The sequence below is a fragment of the Haliotis asinina genome, chromosome 13 (assembly GCF_037392515.1).
Source record: "Haliotis asinina isolate JCU_RB_2024 chromosome 13, JCU_Hal_asi_v2, whole genome shotgun sequence".
NCBI lineage: Eukaryota > Metazoa > Mollusca > Gastropoda > Lepetellida > Haliotidae > Haliotis > Haliotis asinina.
Window position 1 is genome coordinate 26726499 of NC_090292.1, and position 25351 is coordinate 26751849.

The 25351-nt window shown below is 41.1% G+C and overlaps 1 protein-coding gene across 2 annotated transcripts in view; it reads left to right on the forward strand.

The window, feature by feature from the left end:
* LOC137260336 (unconventional myosin-Va-like) overlaps positions 1–25351 on the forward strand; it is a 148515-nt gene that overhangs the window by 60900 nt on the left and 62264 nt on the right. The window contains exons 7-28 of one of the 2 annotated variants that reach the window (XM_067798014.1): positions 1319–1449; positions 2406–2500; positions 3499–3606; positions 4186–4292; positions 5257–5388; positions 6443–6585; positions 6872–6953; positions 8278–8418; positions 9090–9299; positions 10709–10938; positions 12790–12876; positions 13533–13644; positions 14905–15116; positions 16357–16471; positions 17216–17407; positions 20131–20220; positions 20783–21007; positions 21282–21375; positions 22114–22379; positions 22883–22969; positions 23438–23605; positions 24972–25139. In XM_067798014.1, the coding sequence (XP_067654115.1) occupies positions 1319–1449; positions 2406–2500; positions 3499–3606; positions 4186–4292; positions 5257–5388; positions 6443–6585; positions 6872–6953; positions 8278–8418; positions 9090–9299; positions 10709–10938; positions 12790–12876; positions 13533–13644; positions 14905–15116; positions 16357–16471; positions 17216–17407; positions 20131–20220; positions 20783–21007; positions 21282–21375; positions 22114–22379; positions 22883–22969; positions 23438–23605; positions 24972–25139 (3195 nt within the window). The remainder of the gene's footprint in view (positions 1–1318; positions 1450–2405; positions 2501–3498; positions 3607–4185; positions 4293–5256; positions 5389–6442; positions 6586–6871; positions 6954–8277; positions 8419–9089; positions 9300–10708; positions 10939–12789; positions 12877–13532; positions 13645–14904; positions 15117–16356; positions 16472–17215; positions 17408–20130; positions 20221–20782; positions 21008–21281; positions 21376–22113; positions 22380–22882; positions 22970–23437; positions 23606–24971; positions 25140–25351) is intronic. The other variant, XM_067798015.1, reaches the window with a different exon arrangement.

A 25351-nucleotide genomic window follows, 5' to 3' on the forward strand; every position in this document is an offset into this window, starting at 1 on the left:
AGTATTTCAAGAATAAGCCCATCATGGAGGTACAGTATTTCTAGAATAAGCCCACTGTGGAGGTACAGTATCTCTAAAATAAGCCTGTCATGTAGGTATAGTATTTCTAGAAAGGCCCCTCATGGAGGTACAGTATTTCTTGAAAAATCCCAACATGGAGTTTCAGTATTTCTAGATTGAGCCTGTCATGGAGGTACAGTACATACAGGTAATTTCTAGAATTAAGATATGGTTAACATATGATCATTTATATACACTAGTACTAGACTTGTTGCATCCTGTTTGTGTGTTTCTCATGGAATAAGCCCATCCTTGATTTTGTTTTGTGCTGGGATAAGCCCATGAGGGAGGTACATTAGTCCCAGAATAAGCCCATCACATATTTAGATATAGTTTAAAAATAAAATCTTTAAGGCACACAAGTTGTAGAAAAAGTACCTACCTTACAGGCACGTTTCACCTAAAGTAAGCCCATCTTGGTAGCATAGTTCAGATTAAGCCGGTCATGGACATATAGAAGTGTCTGTGGTGAAGACAATCGCTGCACTGATTCGGAACCTAATTTTGACTCTGAACAGTTTCGAGCTCTGAAATAAGGCGAAACATGATTGGTTGACACCAGGCTGTTTATCCTATGAGAATTATCATTCATAGACGTGGTTGACTATGGATGTCACGTAAAAGAATCCTACTCTGAGGGTGAAATGAAATCCGATGTTTCTGCTTGTATGGAGAATCAAAAGGAAAATGATCAAATTGAGGGTTCGTTGTAAAAAATCAAATGGAATTTAGGTCTGGACAAAGATCTGCGTCTCTTCCGACTTAACTTCTACTTCAGTCTAACACTCACTCACTCACTCAGTTCCTGAACACAATGAACAGACTGCATGTCCCAGCTCCTTCACATTCCAAGCCAGTTTCATCTAGGTCCGATTAACTGAAATAATCAAAATGGTCGCAATGACAAAACAACCACAGAATCATGTTGTCTTGTAATTGGACACAATTTTAGAACACTTGTTTGCATGAACAATGTTTTTCACAAGGTTGATTTTGTCTGTTACGTTTTATAATAACTACAAGCTTGTTCCTAGTCATGATTGAAGTTATCTTAAAGACTCCAGGAAATTTATGTTCCTAATATACTAGTAATCCTGTACAGATTTGAAATTTATGTATTTTTTGTGCATTACCAAACACAGACAGGAAGACTTCATAAATGATGCTAGCCAATTATTTTCAGTGATGGTTGTAATGAAGCAATCACCATTATGAAATTTAAACCAATTTCACCAGGTGAGTTGTCGCTGTGTTTCAGGCAATTGGTAATGCCAAGACAACAAGAAATGACAACAGCAGTAGGTTTGGTAAATACATCGAGATCACGTTCAGCAGGAAGCACGAAATTATTGGAGCCAACATGAGGACGTACTTGCTGGAGAAATCCAGGTAAGATTTAATTGAAAATATATGTAGATTCATTCTCCCAAACTAGGTGCCACTGGCAAATTCATGAGATCAAAGAAATAGCTTCACAATGCCTTGAAAACCACACAGTGACATCATCAGTTCTGATGTCACAATTTTATGAAGCTCTGTCATTGAAGCTCTGTCATGAAGCTTGTTTGCTGTATTTTATAAGCTTACTAAATATAAGTAATATATATTCTGTTTCACAGTGTTAAAATTGCATCTTCCTTGTGCGATGCCTCCTGTTGTGTTACAGTGCTAAGGTCGTGTTTGAGTCCTACATTGTGTTGAAGTGGTTGTGTCTATGTGATGCATTTTCTTAAAGTGCAATCCTATTGTGTTACCCTGTGTTACATTGTGATCCAGTGGATGTTCTCTTTGTTACATTGTGTTAAAGAGGTGTTCCCCATGTGTCACATTGTGTATAAGTTACTTACCCATTGTGTAACATTATGTTTAAGATTCCTTCCTATTGACATACTTTGCGTTTGTTTCCTACCCTTTCTGTGTTACCTTGTGTTCAAGTGGTGTTCCCCTTGTGTTACATGGTGTGTAAGTTTCCTTCCAATTGTGTTACATTGTGTTGTGAAAGTATTGTCCAGTGATATAGTGTGTTAAGGAGTGGTTACCCTTGTGATACGTTGCATTATAAAAGCATTTCTGAGGTGATACATTGTGTTAAAGTGGTGTTCCCCTTGTGTTACATTGTGTTCTAAAAGCATCGCCCATGTCATACACTTTGTACCTAACGTGGTGTGCCTCTTGTGTTGAGTTGTGTTCTTTAGAGAGACATTGCCCATGTCATACATTGTTTTAAGGAGTTGTTACCCTTGTCTTACATTGTGTTATGAAAGCATTGCTCAAATGAAACATTGTGTTAAGGTGTTGTTTGTCTTGTTACATTGTGTTCAAGTGACATTGTCCTTGTGTTACAGAGTGGTGTTCCAGGCGGAGGAGGAACGAAACTACCACATCTTCTACCAGCTCTGTGCATCAGCCAGCCTGCCAGAACTTGCCGAAATGAAGCTGAGTATGTACAGCATGGCACTTGAATCCTGTTTCAGAGATGACAACCCACTTGAATTTATCTAAATTATCCACAAAAATGTATCCCCATTCTGTCATTGCTACAAAGCCAAATTCATTCCATTTTTTTTCAAAATTTAACAAAGATGTAGATAAAGGCTAGGATCATCTTTGACTATCAATAATGCTAATTAAATGAACAGAACACCTTATTTACAGAAGTTCTCAACTTCTTTATGCAAGGAAGTAATCTGAAGTTGAATAGGCTGCCTGATAAATTCCAGGTTTCACCCAGTATTTAATTACTTACCACTGCCGAATACTGCAAGCCTGGATTCCTATGTGTAATGTCTCTGACAAGTTTCGGTCCTTGAGTGCAACAATTTATAGGGATCCCTAATTTGTTGGGAAAAATTCCATTTTACTTCTGTCTTAGGAAGTTCAGATTCCTGATTGCCCCTGTTTGGGGTTGGCATCTCTGCTGTTTCTGTGTTCTGTTTTTGTTCCCACTAACCTGTTCTTGTTGTAAGATGGAGTGGGTTGTCAGAAAGGATGCTGTTGTACAAGACAATCAGATCTTTAACTTTTATGATTTATCATGAACTTACAATTGCCATAGTGCTGGCTGTGGGTAGCCTAATAGTTAAAGTTTACATTAGTCATCCTGAAAACACAGGTTCGTTTCCCCACATGGGTACAGTTGTGTAAACTATAATCACTCACACACACTCACTCACTCTCACTCACTCACTCACTCACTCACTCACTCACTCACTCACTCACTCACTCACTCACTCACTCACTTGACGGTGGCTTAACTTTAAAGTGAATTGACTTCATTGTGGCTCTACTTTGACGTGATGTGACTTGATAGTAGCTACACTTGATTGTTGCCAGACTTGACTGTAGGTCAGCTTGACGGTGACTGAACTTGAAACTTACTGGAAATGATTGTGACAGGAATTCTTAACTTAACTGTTTTTGTTTTGTTTTTTGTTGCAGAGTCAGCAGATGACTTCTTCTACACATGTCATGGAGGGAGCCCGGAGATCAATGGGGTCGATGACGCCAGTGACTTTCAGGTTCTACGGGAGGCTTTCAGTTTACTAGGTAATAACCTTTGTCCTTCTAGTGATGTCAGCTCACCATCAGTCTGACTAAACATTGTTTTATTTGTATTATTCATTATACTGCCATTATGAGTCTAACAAACCCTTACGCTGATGAATTGCATGAGGATAAAGTATCAAATTGCCGAAAAGCATGTGCAAATATGGTGCCTGTGAATAAGTGTGTTTTAGTGTAAAGTTTTGTTAAAATTTCTCCAATTTTCACTTTGTTTAATCATTTATTGAACTCATGACAATAATCTTTCCAACATTATAACTTTGGTTATACGATGCATCTGTTCATGTGTAAACAGTACATATTTTTTAATATTTTGCAAAAATCTAAAAAGGCCAGTTGCCTTTACATATGTTAACACTGGTGAGTCTAAACTTTTGATGGGTAGTATGTGTGTTGTAAGAGTCAAACTTTCTGAAATACCTGCTTGGTGCCACTTGTGCAAGCGATGATACACAGACGGTGTCTAGCCCTTGACATGAACTGGTCACCAGTGTCAGCACTTCGGAAGGCGGTGAAGGGATATACACTTACTGATGCTGAAGATCATGTTCTGTGTTCCAGGTTTTTCTGGCAAGGATCAAATGATGATCTTCCGTATCATGTCTTCTGTACTTCACTTCGGCAACGTGGTCATCAGAGAGAAGGAGGGCGAGAGTTGCGAGATCCCAGTAAGTTGTAGCAAACCATGAAGATCGGGGCTAGAATTTTTCTTCAAGAAACCATGCTTGTTCCTTGTAAAAATCAGGGTTAGCACTACCCGTGTTTGTCCCAGTAAAGAACCGGGTTAAAATTGGATTTCCTGGAACACATGTTTATCCACCATGAAGATCAGGGTCAGAATTGGTCTTCAGTAACCCATCCTTGTCTCCTGTAAAGACCAGGGTCAGAATTGGTCTTCAGTAACCCATCCTTGTCTCCTGTAAAAACCAGGGTCAGAATTGGTCTTCAGTAACCCATCCTTGTCTCCTGTAAAGACCAGGGTCAGAATTGGTCTTCAGTAACCCATCCTTGTCTCCTGTAAAGACCAGGGTCAGAACTGGTCTTCAGTAACCCATCCTTGTCTCCTGTAAAGACCAGGGTCAGAATTGGTCTTCAGTAACCCATCCTTGTCTCCTGTAAAGACCAGGGTCAGAACTGGTCTTCAGGAGCCCATGCTTGAAGAGACTGCATTAGGTGCAACCCAACAGTGAGTGAGTGAGTGAGTTTAGTTTTACGCTGCACTCAGCAATAATACAGCTATATGGTGGCGGTCTGTAAATAATCGAGTCTGGACCAGACAATCAAGTGATCAACAACATGAGCATCGATCTGTGCAATTGGGAACTGATGACATGTCAGCAAGCCTGACCACCCAATACCATTAGTCGCCTCTTACGACAAGCATAGTTTCCTTTTATGGCAAGCATGGGTTGCTGAAGGCCTATTCTACCCTGGGACCTTCACGGGTTATGTAATTCTAGTCAGCAGAATGAAAGAATCATCGCTTTTTATCAATCACTGCATCGTCTGGTCACGACTTTGTTATTTACAGACTGCCATCATACAGTTTCAATATTGCTCGGTTGGCATGAATCAAACAGACTAAGTTGTACATTTGTCTTGCTGAACTTTTGAATGTTTGTTTTTCTACAGAAACAAGATGAGCATTTAACGGTGATGTGTCAACTGCTTGGCATCGAAGAGTCACAGATGAGGATGTGGCTCTGTAATCGGTCCATCCAGACGGTCAACGAAACTCTCACAAAACCCCTGACAGAGAGTCAGGTAAGTTTCTGAAAGATTACATCAAATGTCTAAATAATCTCCCTCAGCTAGATTCCCTCTTAGCTTTATGTCCACTGATGTTCCAGGTTGTTTTTCGAGTGGTTATTGTGGTGGTTAGGGAGCCAAGTGGTTAAAACCTTTGCTCATCACGCTGAAGTTGGATTCCCCATATGGGTGCAATGTGTGTGGTGTCCCTTGCTTAGATAGTGCAGGAATACTGCTAAAAGCAGCGAAAATCCATACTATCTCACTCACTCTCTCACTGATATAAATATTTATGTGCAGTAATCCTGAACGTCTTTCCTAATTCAACCCATGCAGATCCAGGTTTGAACTGGTCTTCTGCACCCTATGCTTGTTGTAAGAGGTGACTAACGGGATTGGGTGGTCAGGATCACTGACTTGGTTGACACATGTCATCGTATCCCATTTACGTAGGTCGATGCTCATGGTCTTGATAACTGGATAGTCTGGTCCAGACTTAATTATGTTCAGGTCAGTGTTATATTGCTGAAATTTGCTGAGTGCGACAGCAAACAAACTGAGTGTCCCCAGCAATGGTATTGCTAGAATATTGCTGAAATTTGCTGAGTGCGACAGCAAACAAACTGAGTGTCCCCAGCAATGGTATTGCTAGAATATTGCTGAAGGAAGCATATAATCATAGTCATTCTGACCCGTGAAGGTCCCGGGGTAGAATAGGCCTTCAGCAACCCATGCTTGCCATAAAAGGCGACTATACTTGTCGTAAGAGGCGACTAACGGGATCGGGTGGTCAGGCTCGCTGACTTGGTTGACGCATGTCATCGGTTCCCAATTGCGCAGATCGATGCTCATGTTGTTGATCACTGGATTGTCTGGTCCAGACTCGATTATTTACAGATCGCCGCCATATAGCTGTAATATTGCTGAGTGCGGCGTAAAACTCAACTCACTCACTCACTCATAGTCATTCTGCATGAGTAGAATATTTTGAACCAGTTTCATGATATTACTTGTATGTTTCTGAACATGGCAGAAAACAGTGCTCACTGTATGATCCTTCCTTTTTCAGGCCAGCTTTGCACGAGACGCTCTGGCCAAGCACATATACTCCCAAATGTTTGACTGGATCGTTTCCCATGTTAACAATGTACTACGAAACTCAGTCAAGACAAAAGCCAAACTCAACTTCATAGGAGTGCTTGATATTTATGGGTATGTTGCAAACAAGCGTGCTATATATATATATTTATTTCCCACTGTCTGTCTGTCTGTCAGACATCTTAACTAATCTAAGTCTGGGAGAAGCATCCAGACGATTACTTGTTCTCTCCAAATATTTAGGTACTTGTCATAAACAACAAATCCAAAATGTGTTTCCATTGTATATGTCATGATGACCCCTGGAGTTTATAGCATCTAGATATTACTTGGAGGTTTCATCTAGATGTGGATGAGTAATGTTAAAGTTGGATTTTGACTTCACTTATTTTCTTTCCAGGTTTGAAACATTTCAGGTCAACAGTTTTGAGCAGTTCTGTATAAACTACGCAAATGAAAAACTGCAACAGATATTCAATATGGTGAGTTGGTCTGAACCGTCATTACGTCTGCCGTAAGTCTTTGCTCTCTCTTAAGTATTTTCACTCTTCACACTAGGCTGTTGTGTTTGGGCATTTGAATCAAACATATTGCTTGTGTATTTCAGCAACCTTGTTTTTGACTGTTTTGACAATGTTTCATTTCATTCAAATTCAATGAAAATTTAATCAGTGGCATCACTGCTTGTTCTGGCATGTATTTTAAAGTGCCTACAAATACACGCAAAGAATACACCTTAAGGTATAAATGACTTCACTACCTTTATATTTTTATATGACTATCAAATTTTAGGGTATTCCCATACTTTTTGTTTGTAGTGTATATGTGTTATATTGCTGTAGGTGCTGTTGTTAATCTATAATTAGTTTTGTTGCTTTTGTCTAGCTAGTACAGGCTATCTGTTGCTGTTGTCTATCCTGTATAGGGTATCTGTTGCTGTTGTCCAGCCAGTATAGAATATCTGTTGCTGTTGTCTATCCTGTACAGGCTATCTGTTGCTGTTGTCTATCCTGTATAGGGTATCTGTTGCTGTTGTCCAGCCAGTATAGGATATCTGTTGCTGTTGCTGTTGTGTATCCTGTACAGGGTATCTGTTTCTGTTGCTGTTGTCTATCCTGTACAGGGTATCTGTTGCTGTTGCTGTTGCTGTTGTCTATCCTGTACAGGGTATCTGTTGCTGTTGTCTATCCTGTATAGGGTATCTGTTGCTGTTGTCTATCCTGTACAGGCTATCTGTTGCTGTTGTCTATCCTGTATAGGGTATCTGTTGCTGTTGTCCAGCCAGTATAGGCTATCTGTTGTTGTTGTCTATCCTGTACAGGCTATCTGTTGCTGTTGTCTATCCTGTACAGGGTATCTGTTTCTGTTGCTGTTGTCTATCCTGTACAGGGTATCTGTTTCTGTTGCTGTTGTCTATCCTGTACAGGGTATCTGTTGCTGTTGTCTATCCTGTACAGGGTATCTGTTGCTGTTGTGTATCCTGTACAGGGTATCTGTTGCTGTTGTCTGTCCTGTACAGGTTATCTGTTGCGGTTGCCATTGTCTATCCTGTGCAGGGTATCTGTTGCTGTTTGCTGTTGCTGTTGATGTTGTCTATCCTTTACAGGGTATCTCTTGCAGTTGCTGTTGTCCAGCCAGTACAGGGTATCTGTTTCTGTTGCCATTGTCTATCCTGTGCAGGGTGTCTGTTTCTGTTGCCATTGTCTATCCTGTGCAGGGTATCTGTTGCTGTTGCTGTTGTCTATCCTGTACAGGGTATCTGTTGCTGTTGTCTATCTTGTACAGGGTATCTTTTGTTGTTTTCAGCATGTGTTCAAGCTGGAACAGGAGGAGTACGTAAGGGAGAAGATCGAGTGGTCGTTTATTGATTTCTATGACAACCAGCCCTGTATTGACCTGATAGAGAACAAGCTTGGCATCCTGGACTTGCTGGATGAAGAGTGCAAGGTGAGCTGATTTACATGAGTGCTACTATTTAAATGGTCTGACAACAGACATTATCGTAGGCACAACAGACTTTACTTAGTGATTTTAGACAGAGTGTAGTGATAACAAACATATCTTAGTGGCAGAGGACAGAACTTAGTGATTACAGACCGAATTTGTGATACCAGAACAATCTTAGTGATAACAGGCATATCTTGGAGATGAGGCTGAAAGTGTCGGAAATTACACAATTGCTCTGATGATCCGTTTTGCCATTTGTTGAACTGACAAGATAGTGTAATACTGTCTTTATGAATTGTGATGTTCCATGGGAGGTAACTCTTCCATATTGTAACCGCTTTAGTCTCACAGATCCTTTCCTTTATTGTGATATTATAAGTGTACTTTGCATTACCTACTGCATTTGTTTTGCTTGACTATTTTGTAAGCTACTCCATCGAACCACATTGATATAATTTTGTGTATGCCTCACTTAGATGAATAAAACTAATTAAAGAAATTATATATCTGTAAAAGCTGCGCCAAGAAGCTGAGATAGAAACCCAGTCCCGTTAATCGCCTTTTATGGCTCGATTGCTTGGTCTAGACAAACTGATATACCTGTACAATTTTAGAACAGCTTTTAGAACAAACTTCAACTTCGTCTGTAACCAGATGTCAATATCTTTCAGATGCCAAAAGGATCAGACCAGAACTGGTGTCAGAAACTGTTTGATAAACACCTGAAGAAGTCCAAGCATTTCGACAAACCGAGGATGTCCATGAAATCTTTCATCATCATCCACTTCGCAGACCGAGTCACGTACACCGCAGACGGCTTCTTGGAGAAGAACCGGGACACCATCTTGGAAGAGCAGATCAACATCCTCAAGGCCAGTGAGGTATGTGGAAACTTGTGTCCATCTGACTCAAAACGGATGTAGCTTATGAAGTCGCTTTGTTGGTTTATGTCACCTCAGTGCTCCCTGGCTTGGGGATATAATACGATCACAAGGTTTAGGTCGAAAACGTAACCATGAGGGCGAGGGGAATACCCGAGGGCCGGAGGCATGACCCTTTTCCCAACCCTGAATGTTTACATTTTCATCCTAAACCGAGGGAGATTGTTATATCTGTCATATAAATCGAAGGAAAAGTCAATCATATAAAGCATCTTGAGTTTTTGATGGTAAATTAACATCTATTGTTTTCTGCTTATCACTGCTTATCATTTCTGCTTATTACTGTGAAAGGTTTCACTTGTGAAAGCCTACTCACCTCACCTCACTTTGAGTGTTCTAATATCCTCAGTATAATGTCGCAGCCTCACACCTCATCTCACCTGACCTCACCTAGGTCACATCACCAAACTCACCTCACCAAACTCACCTATATTAACCCTATTATATAAACCTAAAGTGTGCTTCTCACTATATATTAGGTCATCTCTTGGTTTCCCAGAATAAGCGCATTTGAGGTTTTTGTTTTGGAGGGACAGGTTTTACTTTTCTCTAGAAAGACTTCTTCCCAGTTTTTACTTTCGTTAGTAAGGCCGCTCCCAGGTTTTACTCTTTATATGAACATCAACATCCAAATGATACATGAGTGTTTTTAATCAATTGAAAAACATCCTTCAAGATTAAACTCACAACACAAATGTTTTCTGGAGCTGGATGGGAGTGCAACTTACATCCATAGGCAGACACTCTACCACACAGCCGACGAAGGTAGTGGGGTTGAATTATCTACTTATAGTTACTGTCATTAAATTGATTTTACGCAAGCTTCAGTTATTGTTATGTAGCTTCATTAAATGATCATCTATATTGTGATTACGCATCACTGATGGAATATATGATAGAGGAAACACTTCTCCTCGGTTTTGGTAGACAATGTAAAAAACCATAAGGGTCAGGAAATCCCTCCCCCACTTCTCCTCGGTTTTAGTAGACAATGTAAAAAACCATAAGGGTCAGGAAATCCCTCCCCCTCCGGTTTTACATTCTCCACCAAAACCTCAGAGGTGTGTTTTCTGCTATACTTCTTACAGCTTTGATATGATATCGAAGCTTCATTTAAACTCACCTCATCTGTCCTTTGTTCATCTCACTTCACTTCACCTTACACACCTTAAATGTTCTTATATCTGCAGTATGATATCAAAACTTCAAACCCACCTCACCTAAAGTCACACTAATCTTACCTTAACCCAGCACACCTAAACCCATCTCACCTGAACTCACCTCACCTCACCTCACCTGAACTCAACTCACTTCACTTAAACTCACCTTACGTTTACGTGTATCTCCAGTTTGACATGGTGGCCCAGTTGTTTGAAGAGGTGGGCGACAAGAAAGGAAGGTCTGGGTCAGTGACGGTCACGCCCCTCCGCCAATCAGCCAAGACGGGTAGCAAACAACACAAGAAAACAGTTGGATCACAGTTCCGAGACTCTCTCAAACTTCTCATGGAGACGCTGAATGCAACCACACCCCACTACATCCGTTGTATCAAACCCAATGACTCGAAAGAAGCATTCGAGTAAGTGTATGATTTCAGCAGGTAATGCAAGGATTATTTTTGAGATTTGACCTCAACAAAGGTCAGATTGTAGTGTTTGTATGACTTGAAAGAAGCTTTTGCAGAAGGATGTTTGTAGAAGTCTGTGCCACGATTGTTTTAATGCCTCAATCCTAAACATGCCTTGAATTCACTTGTTCAGGAGTTCGTTTCTCTTTACTTTTTAAATGTGGTGTTTTTAACATAATTGTTAAAAACAGAAAAAGGGAAAGTTCTAGATTTCTTAGTGATGTCTTCATTATTTTGTCTGCTGTCACTATGTTATCACTATTTATCACTTGGGCACAGTTGTGCAAAGCAAACACAACACTACAACTGCCGCAAGTGTTAAAGTATAGGTGCTACAACTGGCGCAAGTGTTAAAGTATAGGTGCTACAACTGGCGCAAGTGTTAAAATATAGGTGCTACAACTGGTGCAAATGTTAAAGTATAGGTGCTACAACTGGCGCAAATGTTAAAGTATAGGTGCTACAACTGGCGCAAGTGTTAAAGTATAGGTGCTACAACTGGCGCAAATGTTAAAGTATAGGTGCTACAACTGGCGCAAGTGTTAAAGTATAGGTGCTACAACTGGCGGAAATGTTAAAGTATAGGTGCTACAACTGGCGCAAGTGTTAAAGTATAGGTGCTACAACTGGCGCAAGTGTTAAAGTATAGGTGCTACAACTGGCGTAAATGTTAAAGTATAGGTGCTACAACTGGCGCAAGTGTTAAAGTATAGGTGCTACAACTGGCGCAAGTGTTAAAGTATAGGTGCTACAACTGGCGTAAATGTTAAAGTATAGGTGCTACAACTGGCGTAAGTGTTAAAGTATAGGTGCTTCAACTGGCGAAAGTGTTAAAGTATAGGTGCTACAACTGGCGTAAATGTTAAAGTATAGGTGCTACAACTGGCGCAAGTGTTAAAGTATAGGTGCTACAACTGGAGCAAGTGTTAAAGTATAGGTGCTACAACTAACGTAAGTGTTAAAGTATGGGTGACTGCCATTTTTTAGCTGGACTAAATGCTTCATTAAACAAACAATCAAACAACTTCTTACCTCTTTAGAGCTACAGATGATATTTTGGGTCATTGAGTTATGTACTGGCTTGTGTTCATCTCAATTGGGTATCGTAATTTTACTGTGAGGAACAAAATAAATTGTACCCACCTATCTATTTTCTGTATTTTGGCATTTACCATTAATTGTAAACTTATGAAAAGCTTTCATCTGAATGTTTGTTATGTGTATTTGATCTGTATCAAACAGTTCAAATGGGCTGCATGACAAAACGGCCTCAAAACAGAAAAATCAAAAGGACCACAAGAAAGTCAAAAGGGCCACAAATCCCTAGTCTAAAGGGCCGCATCAAAAAGTCAGAAGGGCCACAAACCCCTGATCAAAAGGGCCACATATAAATAAAATAATAACAATAACATCTTTTTTCAAAGTTAGTAAAAAATTACATCTACTCAATGTATATTTTGTGCGCTAAGAAAGACTGCAAGTTGTCAAAATTCATGTCCTCAAATAGAACCTCTCAGTATACATCAGCTTTCTTATCTATCCACCAGTACACAAGATTTGACATTTTGGTGTGTATGCATGTGAGGTCACATTTATAAAGTGTTTACAAACATTCAAGTGTAATTGTATACAGTCGACTCAATAGGAATTGAGTTTTCACATAAATATTTGTGTAATTTATGTAGGTACACAGCTTTTCTGTGCCTTTGTTTCTTAGCAAAGAACCAAATGTAAAAGCAAGAAAGTAAATACGGTTAAAACTCTTTCTATTTTGATGTGATGAACTGTCACTTGTTTCTTCAGGTTCAATCCGAAGCGAGCTGTGGAGCAACTGAGAGCTTGTGGTGTGTTGGAGACTATCCGCATCAGTGCTGCTGGGTACCCCTCAAGGTGAATACTTCTGATTGCCCAGGGCAACACAGGCTATTTATGTTTTTTGAGTGGCATTCAGAAGTTGGTGTGATGAACATTGAGTGAAAGCTTGATGCCAGTAATATACATACTAATAAGGTCTATAATAACATAGCTTGATAACAGTATTATCAACAACAGCCAATCGTCACTTACATTAGTGATAAAGATATCAGTAGAACTCTTCCCATTGTTGATCGTTACTACTGACACAATTTTCATGGCATTTTCAATGATTTCTCAGTGTTTGCACTATGATTTGTAAGAGTGAGTGCAGAAATAATATTTTAAATTTGTAGTCCAGATCTTTTGAGTGTGAAATTTTCATTACAGTCCTGAAACATTTCAAAATTTCTTATTTTTTGATATTTTGCACTTTTAAGGTACTTTTTAATATTTTAAATATTTGTATGTGTTTTTGTTATTTTTTTGCATGAAAAATGCAGGTTTCTGCATTAATGCAAACAGTGTTTTCCTACTTGATATTTCTGATTACTGATCAATTTAGCTAACACTAAACGTCTAAGAAACAAGATACTGTTCAAGGCTTAGTATACTGTCACTCACTCACTCACTCACTCACTCACTCACTCACTCACTCACTCACTCACTCAATCTGATATCCTGTTTTCCAGATGGACGTATGCCGAGTTTTTCCAGCGATATCGTGTGCTGGCCGTTTCCAAGGATATCATCAAAAAGGACCAGTTGAAGACATGTGAAAACATTCTTGTCAAGTTGATTACAGTGAGTATTTAGTGGTTACTGCAATCAATAGCAAAGGGGAATATACGCACTGTGCTGTTTTATGACACTGTTTTTAGGAGTTTAAATTATTTGATAGTTTTGTATTATTTTTGAAACACATTTATTAAAAACATATCATAATAATTAACCTCCGGTTTTGTGAACACCATTCATCTTTGTACATACTGGACAGCTTGTCAATGGAAATGTCTGTACTCTTACAATACTGCAGGGCATAAACCAGGAATCTGTGATAAATTTGTTTAAGAAAGAATATTTAGAGATCGTTTAATTTTTACTTTATTCTAGAGACCCTTAAAGACCTGAATTTGTGAGAATTGTTCTTCATGCTTGTCGTAAGAAGTGACTAACGGGATTGGGTTGTCAGGCTCACTGACTTAGTTGATACATGCCATTGTTTCCTCATTGTGCAGATCAATGCTCTTGCTCTTGATCACTGGATTGTATGGTCCAGACTGGAGTATTTATAGACCACTGCCATATAGCTGGAATATTGCTGAGTCCGGCGTATAACTGGGTTCACTCACTCATTTTATTCTGGCAGTGATAGAAATGGTGGGTTTGTTGAAATTACAAGTATTTCTTTTAATTTGGCATTTTAGAAGTTTAGAACAAATTTTATAGATGGCAACCTCTTTATGCTGTGAGTATGATGGTTTGATACAGATTCTAGTACCGTTGTCAGGCAGGAATGAACGCTTTCATTGTTTGAGTTCATAGTTTCTTGTTGAGAGATGAAATAGTATCTATTTTGAGGTCTGCACAATATAACCAATTTACTTGTATTTACTGGTTCAGACATTAAAAGCATACGTATTGCGATACGCTGATTGTCAACTGTCACTCTCAGAAATTGTTTGGTATTTCAGTATTTCACATGTTATGTTTTTGCTTTATAAGTGAAGCATTAATACGGTTATATGTATTTTTTTGTTTAAAAATACCTCTTGCAATATTTTCATATACATGTCGCAATATGTGCTTTCGCATGGCCATATATCGCAATATGAAAATTCTCTGCAATACCCGCCCCTGTTACTTTGCACAAATCATTGTGATTTGTACCATTTGATTTTTGGATGGAATAGGTTATGACCACTTTTTCTTCTTGGACCGCGTACCCATGAAAGTCTTGCTTCTGAAATGTTCCTGGAACTGTAATTATGTGTGGAGTACTATTTCAGTGCCTGCTGTCCCAGGTCATGTCTCACAAAGTTTATACTTTCTTTTTCACTACAGGACCCTGACAAGTACAGGTTCGGCAAGACGAAGATATTCTTCCGAGCGGGACAGGTGGCGTACCTCGAGAAGCTCAGAGCCGACAAGCTCCGTGCTTGTGGTGTCATGATACAGAAACACATCCGAGGCTGGCTACTGCGTCGCAAGTACGAGAGAATCAGGAAGTCGGTGCTACTGGTGCAGACATTCGGACGGGGCCTGCTGGCTAGAAGGTAGGCCATTGTGCACATGTCACGTCTCTTGTATAGAAGGGACAGTAAAGGGGGATAAATGTGGTCAGATTATGACCACTTACTAGAAGGTAGGCCATTGTATCTATACATGTCAGGTCGATTGTATGTATTAGAGAAGGGGCAGTAAAGGGAGATAACTCTGGTCAGATTATGACCACTGGGTAGAAGGTAGGCCATTGTATACACATCAGGTCTCTTGTTGGAAAAGGGCAGTAAAGGGAGATAACTATGGTACACAATGAAAGCTTAGCTCTTGTATCAAAGAGGCAGTAAAGTGAGGCCAGGCACTGTCCAGGCTTGTGTTGATGTGTTACTGGGGAAAAGGTTGGCTGTTGTATGCAGAGAGCTGTTACATGTGAGAAGCAGTTGAGGTAGCTATCTCACCTCAAATTAGCACCGCTGGCTGTGAGGTGGACTGTTGTACTCACTGAGGACGTAGTTTTTCTTGTGAAGGTGCAGTTAAGGGAGATAACTGAGATCACACTTGTGTTGCTGTCAAGAAAGTCGGTCATGTAGTGAAGAGGCGGTGAAGGATGGTAACTCTTATTACATTAGGACTGTTGGCTGGAAGGTTGCCCATTTTACTCAATGAGGATTTAGCTCTTGTTGTGAAGAGGTAGTTAAATTAATTAGCTGTCAAAATAGGTTTGAAGGTAGGCTGTCCTACTAAATGAGGATTTAGCTCTTTATGTCTGGTCAGATTTGTGTTGTATCGCTAGCTTAGAGAATGGTCATTCTGTGCCTGGTGTTGAGCTCTTGTAGTGACAAAACATTAAAGGCAGCTATCTAGATTCAATTCAGGATAGAAGGCAGGCTCTTGAACTCAAGAGGATTTAACTCTTGTAGTGAAGAGGCAATAAAGGGGGATAACTCTAGCCCGATTAGGACCACTGACTTGAATGTTATTCAAATATTCTTCCAGATTAAACTCCTGCATTAGTGGGGCCTTTAAGGGAGGTAACTCAAAATTTCAATCAGTGTCCAAAAATGCCAATTAGCTTCCGTATTCACGAACCACAACAACTGCATGTGTGGTTGAATTGATTGTAAGAAGGGCCATGGGCTAACTTAATACTAAAGCATTTGATTGCCCACATGGGTACAATGTTTGAAGCCTATTTCATGCACCCCCTGCCATGACATTGGTGGGATATTACGAAAAACAATGTATAACTAAACCTATTCAATCACTGATTGCAATATCTTGTATTGTTCACAGAAAGGCATTACACCTCCGCCAGACCCATGCTGCCACTGTCATCCAGTCCAAGTGGAGAAGCTACAGGAAGTGGTCTGTCTACAACAAGTTGCGCACATCTGTCATCCTACTGCAGGTACACAGCTCAGTCCAGGGTTCACCAATGTTGCCACACATATACAAATACTACAGGGAAATCTGCCAATACTGTCACCTGTCCAATCCAGCATACTGTCAAAAGCAGTAACATTGTCTAATCTGGCATTTGTCTATTCAGTATTCTGGCACGACTTTCCAGTTCCAACAAGCCAATTTAACACTGTCTAAACTGGCCTGGGAATTAGCAGTCAAATAAAGGACCCTTAATCCTTTAAACAAATTAATCCTCTTGTTATGCTAGATAATCAGGAGGTAGTGATTACATAATCGTGATAGAGAGATTGACGAGACTAATGTCTAATCTGTCACCCTGTCTAAACTGGCATTATATTTTGGTCCCTAGGGGTGCTGATTTAAACAGGTTTCAAAGGCTTGACAAAAACTATGATGTCACCATGTAGTAATATTATTGTGTTGTAATGTATGTAAAAAATAAAGACACAGATAAGAATGAAGTCAAATGTACATGTTTTTAGTGTGTGTGTGTGTGTCTGTGTCTGTCTGTCTGTGTGTCTGTGTGTGTTTACATGTGTGTGTATGAAGTGTACGTGTGTGTGTGTGTGTATGTGAGTGTTGACTCATTAAGAAACAAAACAAAACAGTACAAATAGCATGTGTAAAATGGATGAATTTAAGACCTTATCAGGAATAGTCACTATTTTTCTGGGTCAAAGTTGCAATTATGCGATTTATATTATATATTTATATATTTGTCCCTCAGGCCAAGATTCGAGGCAATTTCGCTCGTGAACGTTACATTGGCCTGCTGAAGCAGAACCGTGCTGTGGCTATACAGAGGACGATCCGCGCCTTCCTGGCCAGGAAGAGGTTCAAGAGAGTGATGCGTGGCATCATTCTGCTTCAGTCACATGTCCGAAGACGCAAGGCGAAGAAGGAGCTTAAGATGCTCAAGGTCAGTCATGCAGATGATTGATTAAGTTGTTTAATGTGTGTCTTTGAATTGCTGATTAGAGTTCAGGGTGCTGTTGTGGAAAGTGATCTCATCTTGGATCTTGGTACTAGTCCTGGTCTTGGTGTTAGTCCTGGTCCTGATGGTCTTGGTGCTAGTCCTGGTCTTGCTGCAAGATCCTGGTCCTGATGGTCTTGGTGCTAGTGCTGGTCTTGCTGCAAGATCCTTGTCCTGATGGTCTTGGTGCTAGTCCTGGTCTTGGTGCTGGTCCTGGTCCTGATGGTCTTGGTGCGAGTCCTGGTCTTGGTGCTAGTCCTGGTCCTGATGGTCTTGGTGCTAGTCCTGGTCTTGGTGCTGGTCCTGGTCCTGATGGTCTTGGTGCTAGTCCTGGTCCTGATGGTCTGGTGCTGGTCCTGGTCCTGATGGTCTTGGTGTGAGTCCTGGTCTTGGTGCTGGTCCTGGTCCTGATGGTCTTGGTGCTAGTCCTGGTCTTGGTGCTGGTCCTGGTCCTGATGGTCTTAGTGCTGGTCCTGGTCCTGATGGTCTTGGTGCTGGTCCTGGTCTTGGTGCTAGTCCTGGTCCTGATGGTCTTGGTGCGAGTCCTGGTCTTGGTGCTGGTCCTGGTCTTGGTGCTGGTCCTGGTCCTGATGGTCTTGGTGCTAGTCCTGGTCTTGGTGCTAGTCCTGGTCCTGATGGTCTTGGTGCGAGTCCTGGTCTTGGTGCTAGTCCTGGTCCTGATGGTCTTGGTGCTGGTCCTGGTCTTGGTGCTGGTCCTGGTCCTGATGGTCTTGGTGCTAGTCCTGGTCCTGATGGTCTTGGTGCGAGTCCTGGTCTTGGTGCTAGTCCTGGTACTGATGGTCTTGGTGCTAATCCTGGTCCTGATGGTCTTGGTGTGAGTCCTGGTCTTGGTGCTGGTCCTGGTCCTGATGGTCTTGGTGCTAGTCCTGCTTCTGATGGTCTTGGTGCTAGTCCTGGTCCTGATGGTCTTGGTGCTAGTCCTGGTCTTGGTGCTAGTCCTGGTCCTGATGGTCTTGGTGCTAGTCCTGGTCCTGATGGTCTTGGTGCTAGTCCTGGTACTGATGGTCTTGGTGCTAGTCCTGGGCCTGATGGTCTTGGTGCTAGTCCTGGTCTTGGTGCTGGTCCTGGTCCTGATGGTCTTGGTGTGAGTCCTGGTCTTGGTGCTGGTCCTGGTCCTGATGGTCTTGGTGCTAGTCCTGCTTCTGATGGTCTTGGTGCTAGTCCTGGTCCTGATGGTCTTGGTGCTAGTCCTGGTCTTGGTGCTAGTCCTGGTCCTGATGGTCTTAGTGCTAGTCCTGGTCCTGATGGTCTTGGTGCTAGTCCTGGTCCTGATGGTCTTGGTGCTAGTCCTGGTCTTGGTGCTGGTCCTGGTCCTGATGGTCTTAGTGCTAGTCCTGGTCCTGATGGTCTTGGTGCTAGTCCTGGTCCTGATGGTCTTGGTGCTAGTCCTGGTCTTGGTGCTAGTCCTGGTACTGATGGTCTTGGTGCTAGTCCTGGTCCTGATGGTCTTGGTGTGAGTCCTGGTCTTGGTGCTGGTCCTGGTCCTGATGGTCTTAGTGCTAGTCCTGGTCCTGATGGTCTTGGTGCTAGTCCTGGTCCTGATGGTCTTGGTGCTAGTCCTGGTCTTGGTGCTAGTCCTGGTACTGATGGTCTTGGTGCTAGTCCTGGTCCTGATGGTCTTGGTGTGAGTCCTGGTCTTGGTGCTGGTCCTGGTCCTGATGGTCTTGGTGCTAGTCCTGCTTCTGATGGTCTTGGTGCTAGTCCTGGTCCTGATGGTCTTGGTGCTAGTCCTGGTCTTGGTGCTAGTCCTGGTCCTGATGGTCTTAGTGCTAGTCCTGGTCCTGATGGTCTTGGTGCTAGTCCTGGTCCTGATGGTCTTGGTGCTAGTCCTGGTCTTGGTGCTAGTCCTGCTTCTGATGGTCTTGGTGCTAGTCCTGATCTTGATGGTCTTGGTGCGAGTCCTGGTCTTGGTGCTAGTCCTGCTTCTGATGGTCTTGGTGCTAGTCCTGATCTTGATGGTCTTGGTTCTAGTCCTGGTCTTGGTACTATCATGGTAATGGTTCTAGTTATGGCCATGTGGTATAGATGGTCCTTGATTATTTCTTGGTTATTAAGCTTGAATAATGCTGACACCAAAACAAAAGGTATGGAGTCAGCATTATTCAAGCTTAATAACTATTCAAGCTGAATAATGCTGACACCAAATCAAAAGGTATGGAGTTGCACCCTTTAGTTGTGGAACAGTCAAGGATTGAGAGTGTGTGCTGCCAGTAGAGTTGCACATGCTTAACACGAACATGAACACCTGGTGTCATCACTGATGTTGAAGTGGTCTGTCAATATAATTTTCATCTCAGTTTTGACCTTCAGTGAACTTGCTTTTAGAATATAATTATGACTGGTTACTTTACCATGTAAGATTTGGGTTAGAATTGGTCTTCAGTAATCCTTGCTTGTGGTAAGAGGTGACTAAAGGGATGAGGTGGTCAGACTCGCTGACTTGGTTGACACATGCCATCTTATCCCAGTAGTGTAGATCTATGCTTATGCTGTTGATCACTGGATTGTCTGGTCCAGGCTTGATTATTTACAGACCTTCACCATATGACTGGAATATTGCTGAGTTGCATGTAAAACTAAACAGTTCCCTCACTCTGTTCTTGTGTCTGTCTGTGATATATACCATTCTGGTTATTCTGTCTTTTCAGATTGAGGCCAAGTCTGTAGAACACATCAAGCATGTCAACAAGGGCTTGGAGAACAAGATTATTGAACTCCAACAGAAGCTTGATTCCAAGGTAATACAATGTTGTCAGGAATATAGCTTTATGTTGATTTGTTGGCATTGAAAGTAATGCTATGTTGTCAGATATACAGCTTTCTGTTTATGTGCTGGAAGTTGAAATAAGAAAGTTATTTTGTCAGGAATGTAGATTTATCTTATGTGCTGGAAGTCAAGGTAATACAATGTTGTCAGGAATATAGCTTTATGTTTTTGTGCTGGAATTGTCAGGAATGTAGCTTCATCTTAATGTACTGGAAGGCAAAGCTATACAATGTTGTCAGGAATGTGGCTAAATGTGCTGAAAGTCAAAGTTATACCATGTTTTCAGGAATATGGCTTTATGTTTATGTGTCAGAAGTGAAAGTGGTACAATGTTGTCAAGAACATAGCTGTACATTCAGTGAGTTCGCAGGCTAGGTTTATACAATGTTGTTTCTCCAACATTAGACTGACAAACTGTGATGTAAACAGATAACGGTCCAAAGTGGTGATAAAACTCATCTCACTCACTCACTCACTCCTGTTAGTTTTATCACTTTGGTAACTGTCACTTTTTACAAATTGCTCCACATCAGGCTAAGGCAGTTCAAGCGCTCCAGGAGAGCGAGAAGAATGTCGAGGAGATGAAGGAAGAGATCCAGAAACTGCGATCTTCAGACCAGGTTGCCAAAACATCATCCAATCGTGTGCGTGAACTAGAGGAGGAGATTGCACGCCTCAAAGAAGACCTCGAGAATGAGCGAGGAGAGAAGGAAGACATAATATCAGAGAAACAACTTCTTCAGAAAAACATGAACGAGGTCAGTTGGGTTACTAGGTTTGAACGAATATTGATGGTATTTATTTGATGAATAAACTGAAAAAGAAGTTAAATATAATGGAAACAAAAAAATGAACTAGACTTCTGTTGCAGATTATTTTGATTGCGAACTTCATTGAGTCCCATTTTTGAAGTTGGGATGTACAGTCGTGAAATATTTGAAAAGAAGTGATCCATAAAGTTTGTTCAGTATTGAGGATTATGAAGAACCATACTTTTTTGTGATGATGATGATGATGATGATGATGTTTCAGATGGTGACCAAGTTTGAAGAAGAGAAAGTGATGCTAAAGGAGGATCTCGATGCTGCCAACCTCCTTCTGAAACAACAAGAGGAACAGAATGCACGTATGTACCACTAGGAGTAACCGCCCTTGATTAAAATAAATGTTTGCTTTTTGAACATGATAATATATGTAAACAGGTGCAAAGCAGGTTGCTTTATGTATAGATAGTATTGAGGGGTTGTCCAACCTTTTGAACAACAATCATATGTAAGTCAGGGCTTCTTTATATAATGGTAGCTATGCCACAGGTAAAGGTTTGTGCTAAAGTATCATAGGTTGTCAAAGACAACCATACATATATTTACAAGCACAGCTATTCTGGCAACCCATGAATATCTGGGTGAGACCTGTGTTCTGCAGCCCATGTTTGTCATTAGACACCATTAAACAGAATGCCCTTGTGTGTGCATCTCACATATAAGTGCCTCTTAGAATCCATATCCATTGCTTGGGAAAGCTGCTAGAATTGGTCCAGTATGAGAAAATGACGAGAATTTGGTTTTGGGGGTTTTGGGGGCGTGCAGACTAAAACAGCAAACAAAGTGTTCTTGCTAAAATATGTCAATCTTTATTGTCTTAGGATCTAATTTAGGAATAGTGGGGTAACCTAGTGGTTAAAAGCATTTGCTCGTCATGTCAAAACCTGGGTTCATTTCCCTACATTGGTACAATGTTTGAAACCTATTTCTGGTGTTCACTTCAGTCATTTTGCTGGAATATTGATAAAATCGATGTAAATTGTCACTTGCTCGGAAGAACCAAAGTTAACTTATCAAGTCAAGTTCATTTGTTCTTCCAGAAATTATCAAGGAGAAGCTGGAGGCTGCCAACAAGCGTTTGTTGGAGGAGTTCGAGTCCGAGAGAAGCCACCATCAGAAGATGGTTCGAGAACACGGGCGTCTGCAGCAACGTCTTGAGAACCTGCAGGGTGAGATGAGTGTCTTGAAGAGTCCCACCGGCGGCCACCACAGAACCCCCTCAGACATCAGCGCTATCAGCGTGGACTCCTACAGCAGCTCTGCGGATGTTGAGAAGGGAGCTGAGGACAAGCGAGAGGATGATGAGGTGAGGTGGAGCCTCTTGGATATCTATACATATTGCTTGGGAAAGTATGAATTAGTATGAGAAAATAAAGAGAATTGGGTTTGGAGGCTTGCAGAGTAAAACCAAAGATACATATTGTCATATCTTAGTGCAGAACTTGATGCTTGGGATGTTAATCCCTGGATTATTAAGTTCACTCTTGATTTGTAACACCCTGCAAATTATGTCCCTTGGACGTTGCTCATTTTGATGTCAAATAGTAAGCAAACAGATATATAAACAAAACTGTAAACGTGTGGAAGTCACAGTGGCTGTGCAGGTTAGGTGGCTCATTTTGTGTGCTGACGATTAGGTGCCTGACTCTGAATGTGTGGGTTCGAATCCTGGATGGACTCAGTCCCCCAGAATACTAGAATCTGTACTATACTAAGAAAGTGTAATCTCAGGTATGACATATGTTACAGTTGACCACTTTCTACATGACTATATACTAGTCCTTTAACTACAGACATTCTATATTTTAGGACCTTGGTTATGAAACAGCCAAGAGGAAAGCAGCGCCACCTACCAGTCTACTTGACTCGGTCGTGAACGAGGTCACAGGGAAAAAGGTAAAGGTTGTGTCTCATCTGTCACTGATATTTGCCCTTCTAGTTGAATGATGTTTGCCCCCGCAATGATCATGTGTGTATTTCAGTAGGAGGGAGAGTCAATAGAAGTTTTTCAGCTGGAAGACATGTGCTCCCAGATTGAATGACGTTTGCACCCTGATTGAATGACGTTTGCACCCTGATTGAATGATCATTGCCACCATGGTTGACTGACGTTTGCCCCCAAATTGAAATGATGTTTGCCTGTCTCTCTTCCTCCTCTTCCCACCCCCTACCTCCTTTCAAGTTGATAATGTTTGCCCGCGCAATGATTTTGTGTGTTGTGCAACAGGAGGGAGAGTCGATAGACGCAGATCTTCTAAAGGGCTTGTGCCCCCTCAGCTGACTGTGAGCCCCTTTAGTTAAATGATGTCTGCCATCCAAAACTGAATGAGGTTTGCCCTTGCAATGGTTTTGTGCATATTTCAGGCGGAGGGAGAGCCGATAGACGTGGGTCTCGTGCTGAAGCTGCAGAACCGTGTGAAAGAGTTGGAGCGAGACAAGCAGTCGCTGCAGCGTCGTGTGGAGAGAATGGAGGAGGAGAGCCCACGGGCATCACCCACCATGATGTCAGACTCCGCCTTTGAGGCTCTCAAGGTATTGGCAGTCGTCATGGAAACAAAATCTTGTGGTTGTCTGTACTTTTCTCTTATTGGATGCGGGTTATACGGGAGCCTTGGTTGGAATGAAATTAGTCCAGATGTGGTGATAATATTAAGACCATATATTTTTCAAGAAGGACATAAATCATATAAGTGTCTAGACTATATAACACCCACATTAGCCATAAATTTGAATTTGAATTAAGTTGTAGGTGAATATCATTATGTATGGAAGTTGCTTTTGGATGTACTTAATGATCTGTTGCAGGTGTTTTCTGTTTATTATTCTCAGCCAGAATTAGGAAAATAATGACAGTTAACTTCATTGGTGGATGATTTAATGATTACATTTGAAATGAGGTGTTGTTTCTTTTTTTAATAAAGTTTGTACTGTTCAAAAAAATTAAGCCACGGTAATTGTTTTTTTATGAGCAGTTTCCTCTCCAAACCAACCAAAACTGTTTGAAAGTTATTTTAATATTAACACTTTCTTGAGATTGGAATGGGAAAGTTAAACTTCACTCAAAAAAGGAGTATGTGCATGCTTTATTAAACGCGTATGTATTTGTCTTACCTGGAAACGATGTTGTCAGCCATGAGAATAGCATGGCTTCCTTGTCTACTTGTTGTGACCTTGCAGTATTAATACAGGTTATGATATTCTGCACCAAAGTATTGCTGCTCTCAAGACACTGATCCTGAAGTTTTTAGAAATATTTTAGGCAAGCACGAAGGTAGAAGTAATATTGTGGGTATAAAATTATGTTAATTCTACAAGTGCAAGAATGTTTATGGATGTGAGCTTGTTTTGACCAGTCAGTCCAATGCCTTGCAAGAGTGTCAAGTTCTCTCTACTTTAAGGAGTGGAAGTGCCCATTCCTAGCAATGTTCCAGCAATATCACAGTGGGGGATATCAGAAAATGGTCTTGACACATTGTACCCATGTAAGGATTCGAACATGAGTCTTTAGCATGATGAGAGAATGCATTAACCACTGACCCTTATTTTGAGGAACATGACTTTTCATCTTTAACCCAGATGAAGGAGAAAGAATATGCTCCGTAAGTTTGTGTTCCTCAGAAATACCAAATTTGAAATCCATAAACATTCTTGCCTTTAAGTGTATTAATTCTAAATATGTTTAAATAATCATTGGAATCATGTCAAATATGAAGTCTGCCAGCTGGTATAGATTTTTTATATTTTTTTTGTCATGAATTTTGGTAAATTAAATTGTGTGTGTCAGTTGTCTTGAGAACTCTACCGTTTTTTTCCCTTCCTGCAAGTGTATGGCTTCCATTAGCCCAAGTGACCTTTGCTTTGACCTTCACCTGACCTTGACCCTGACCTTCCTCCACAGCAAGAAATGGGTGCAAATGCAGATGACGTAGCCCTTGTAATTAAGCTACAAAAACGAGTAAAGGCTTTAGAACTCGTTAAAAACAAACTGACAAACGAGTTGGAGGAACGAGATGATGAGAATGGCAAAGAGAGAATCGGTGGTGACCTCGCCTATGAGAGTTTGAAGGTATATGCGCTGCCTGCTACCCGTCGCAAGGGTTGGGCTTCACGCAATGCATGATGGGAGCCTTAACTCTCTCCCGCTGACTGCCTGTTTAACCCTCTACTTTTGCATTAATGTTTAACCAACTGAGATTTGTATGTTCTCAAAACATTTTTCATGTTTCAGTTAATTTCACCTGAACATGATAGGTGTGATTTCGAAACAATTTCACAGAA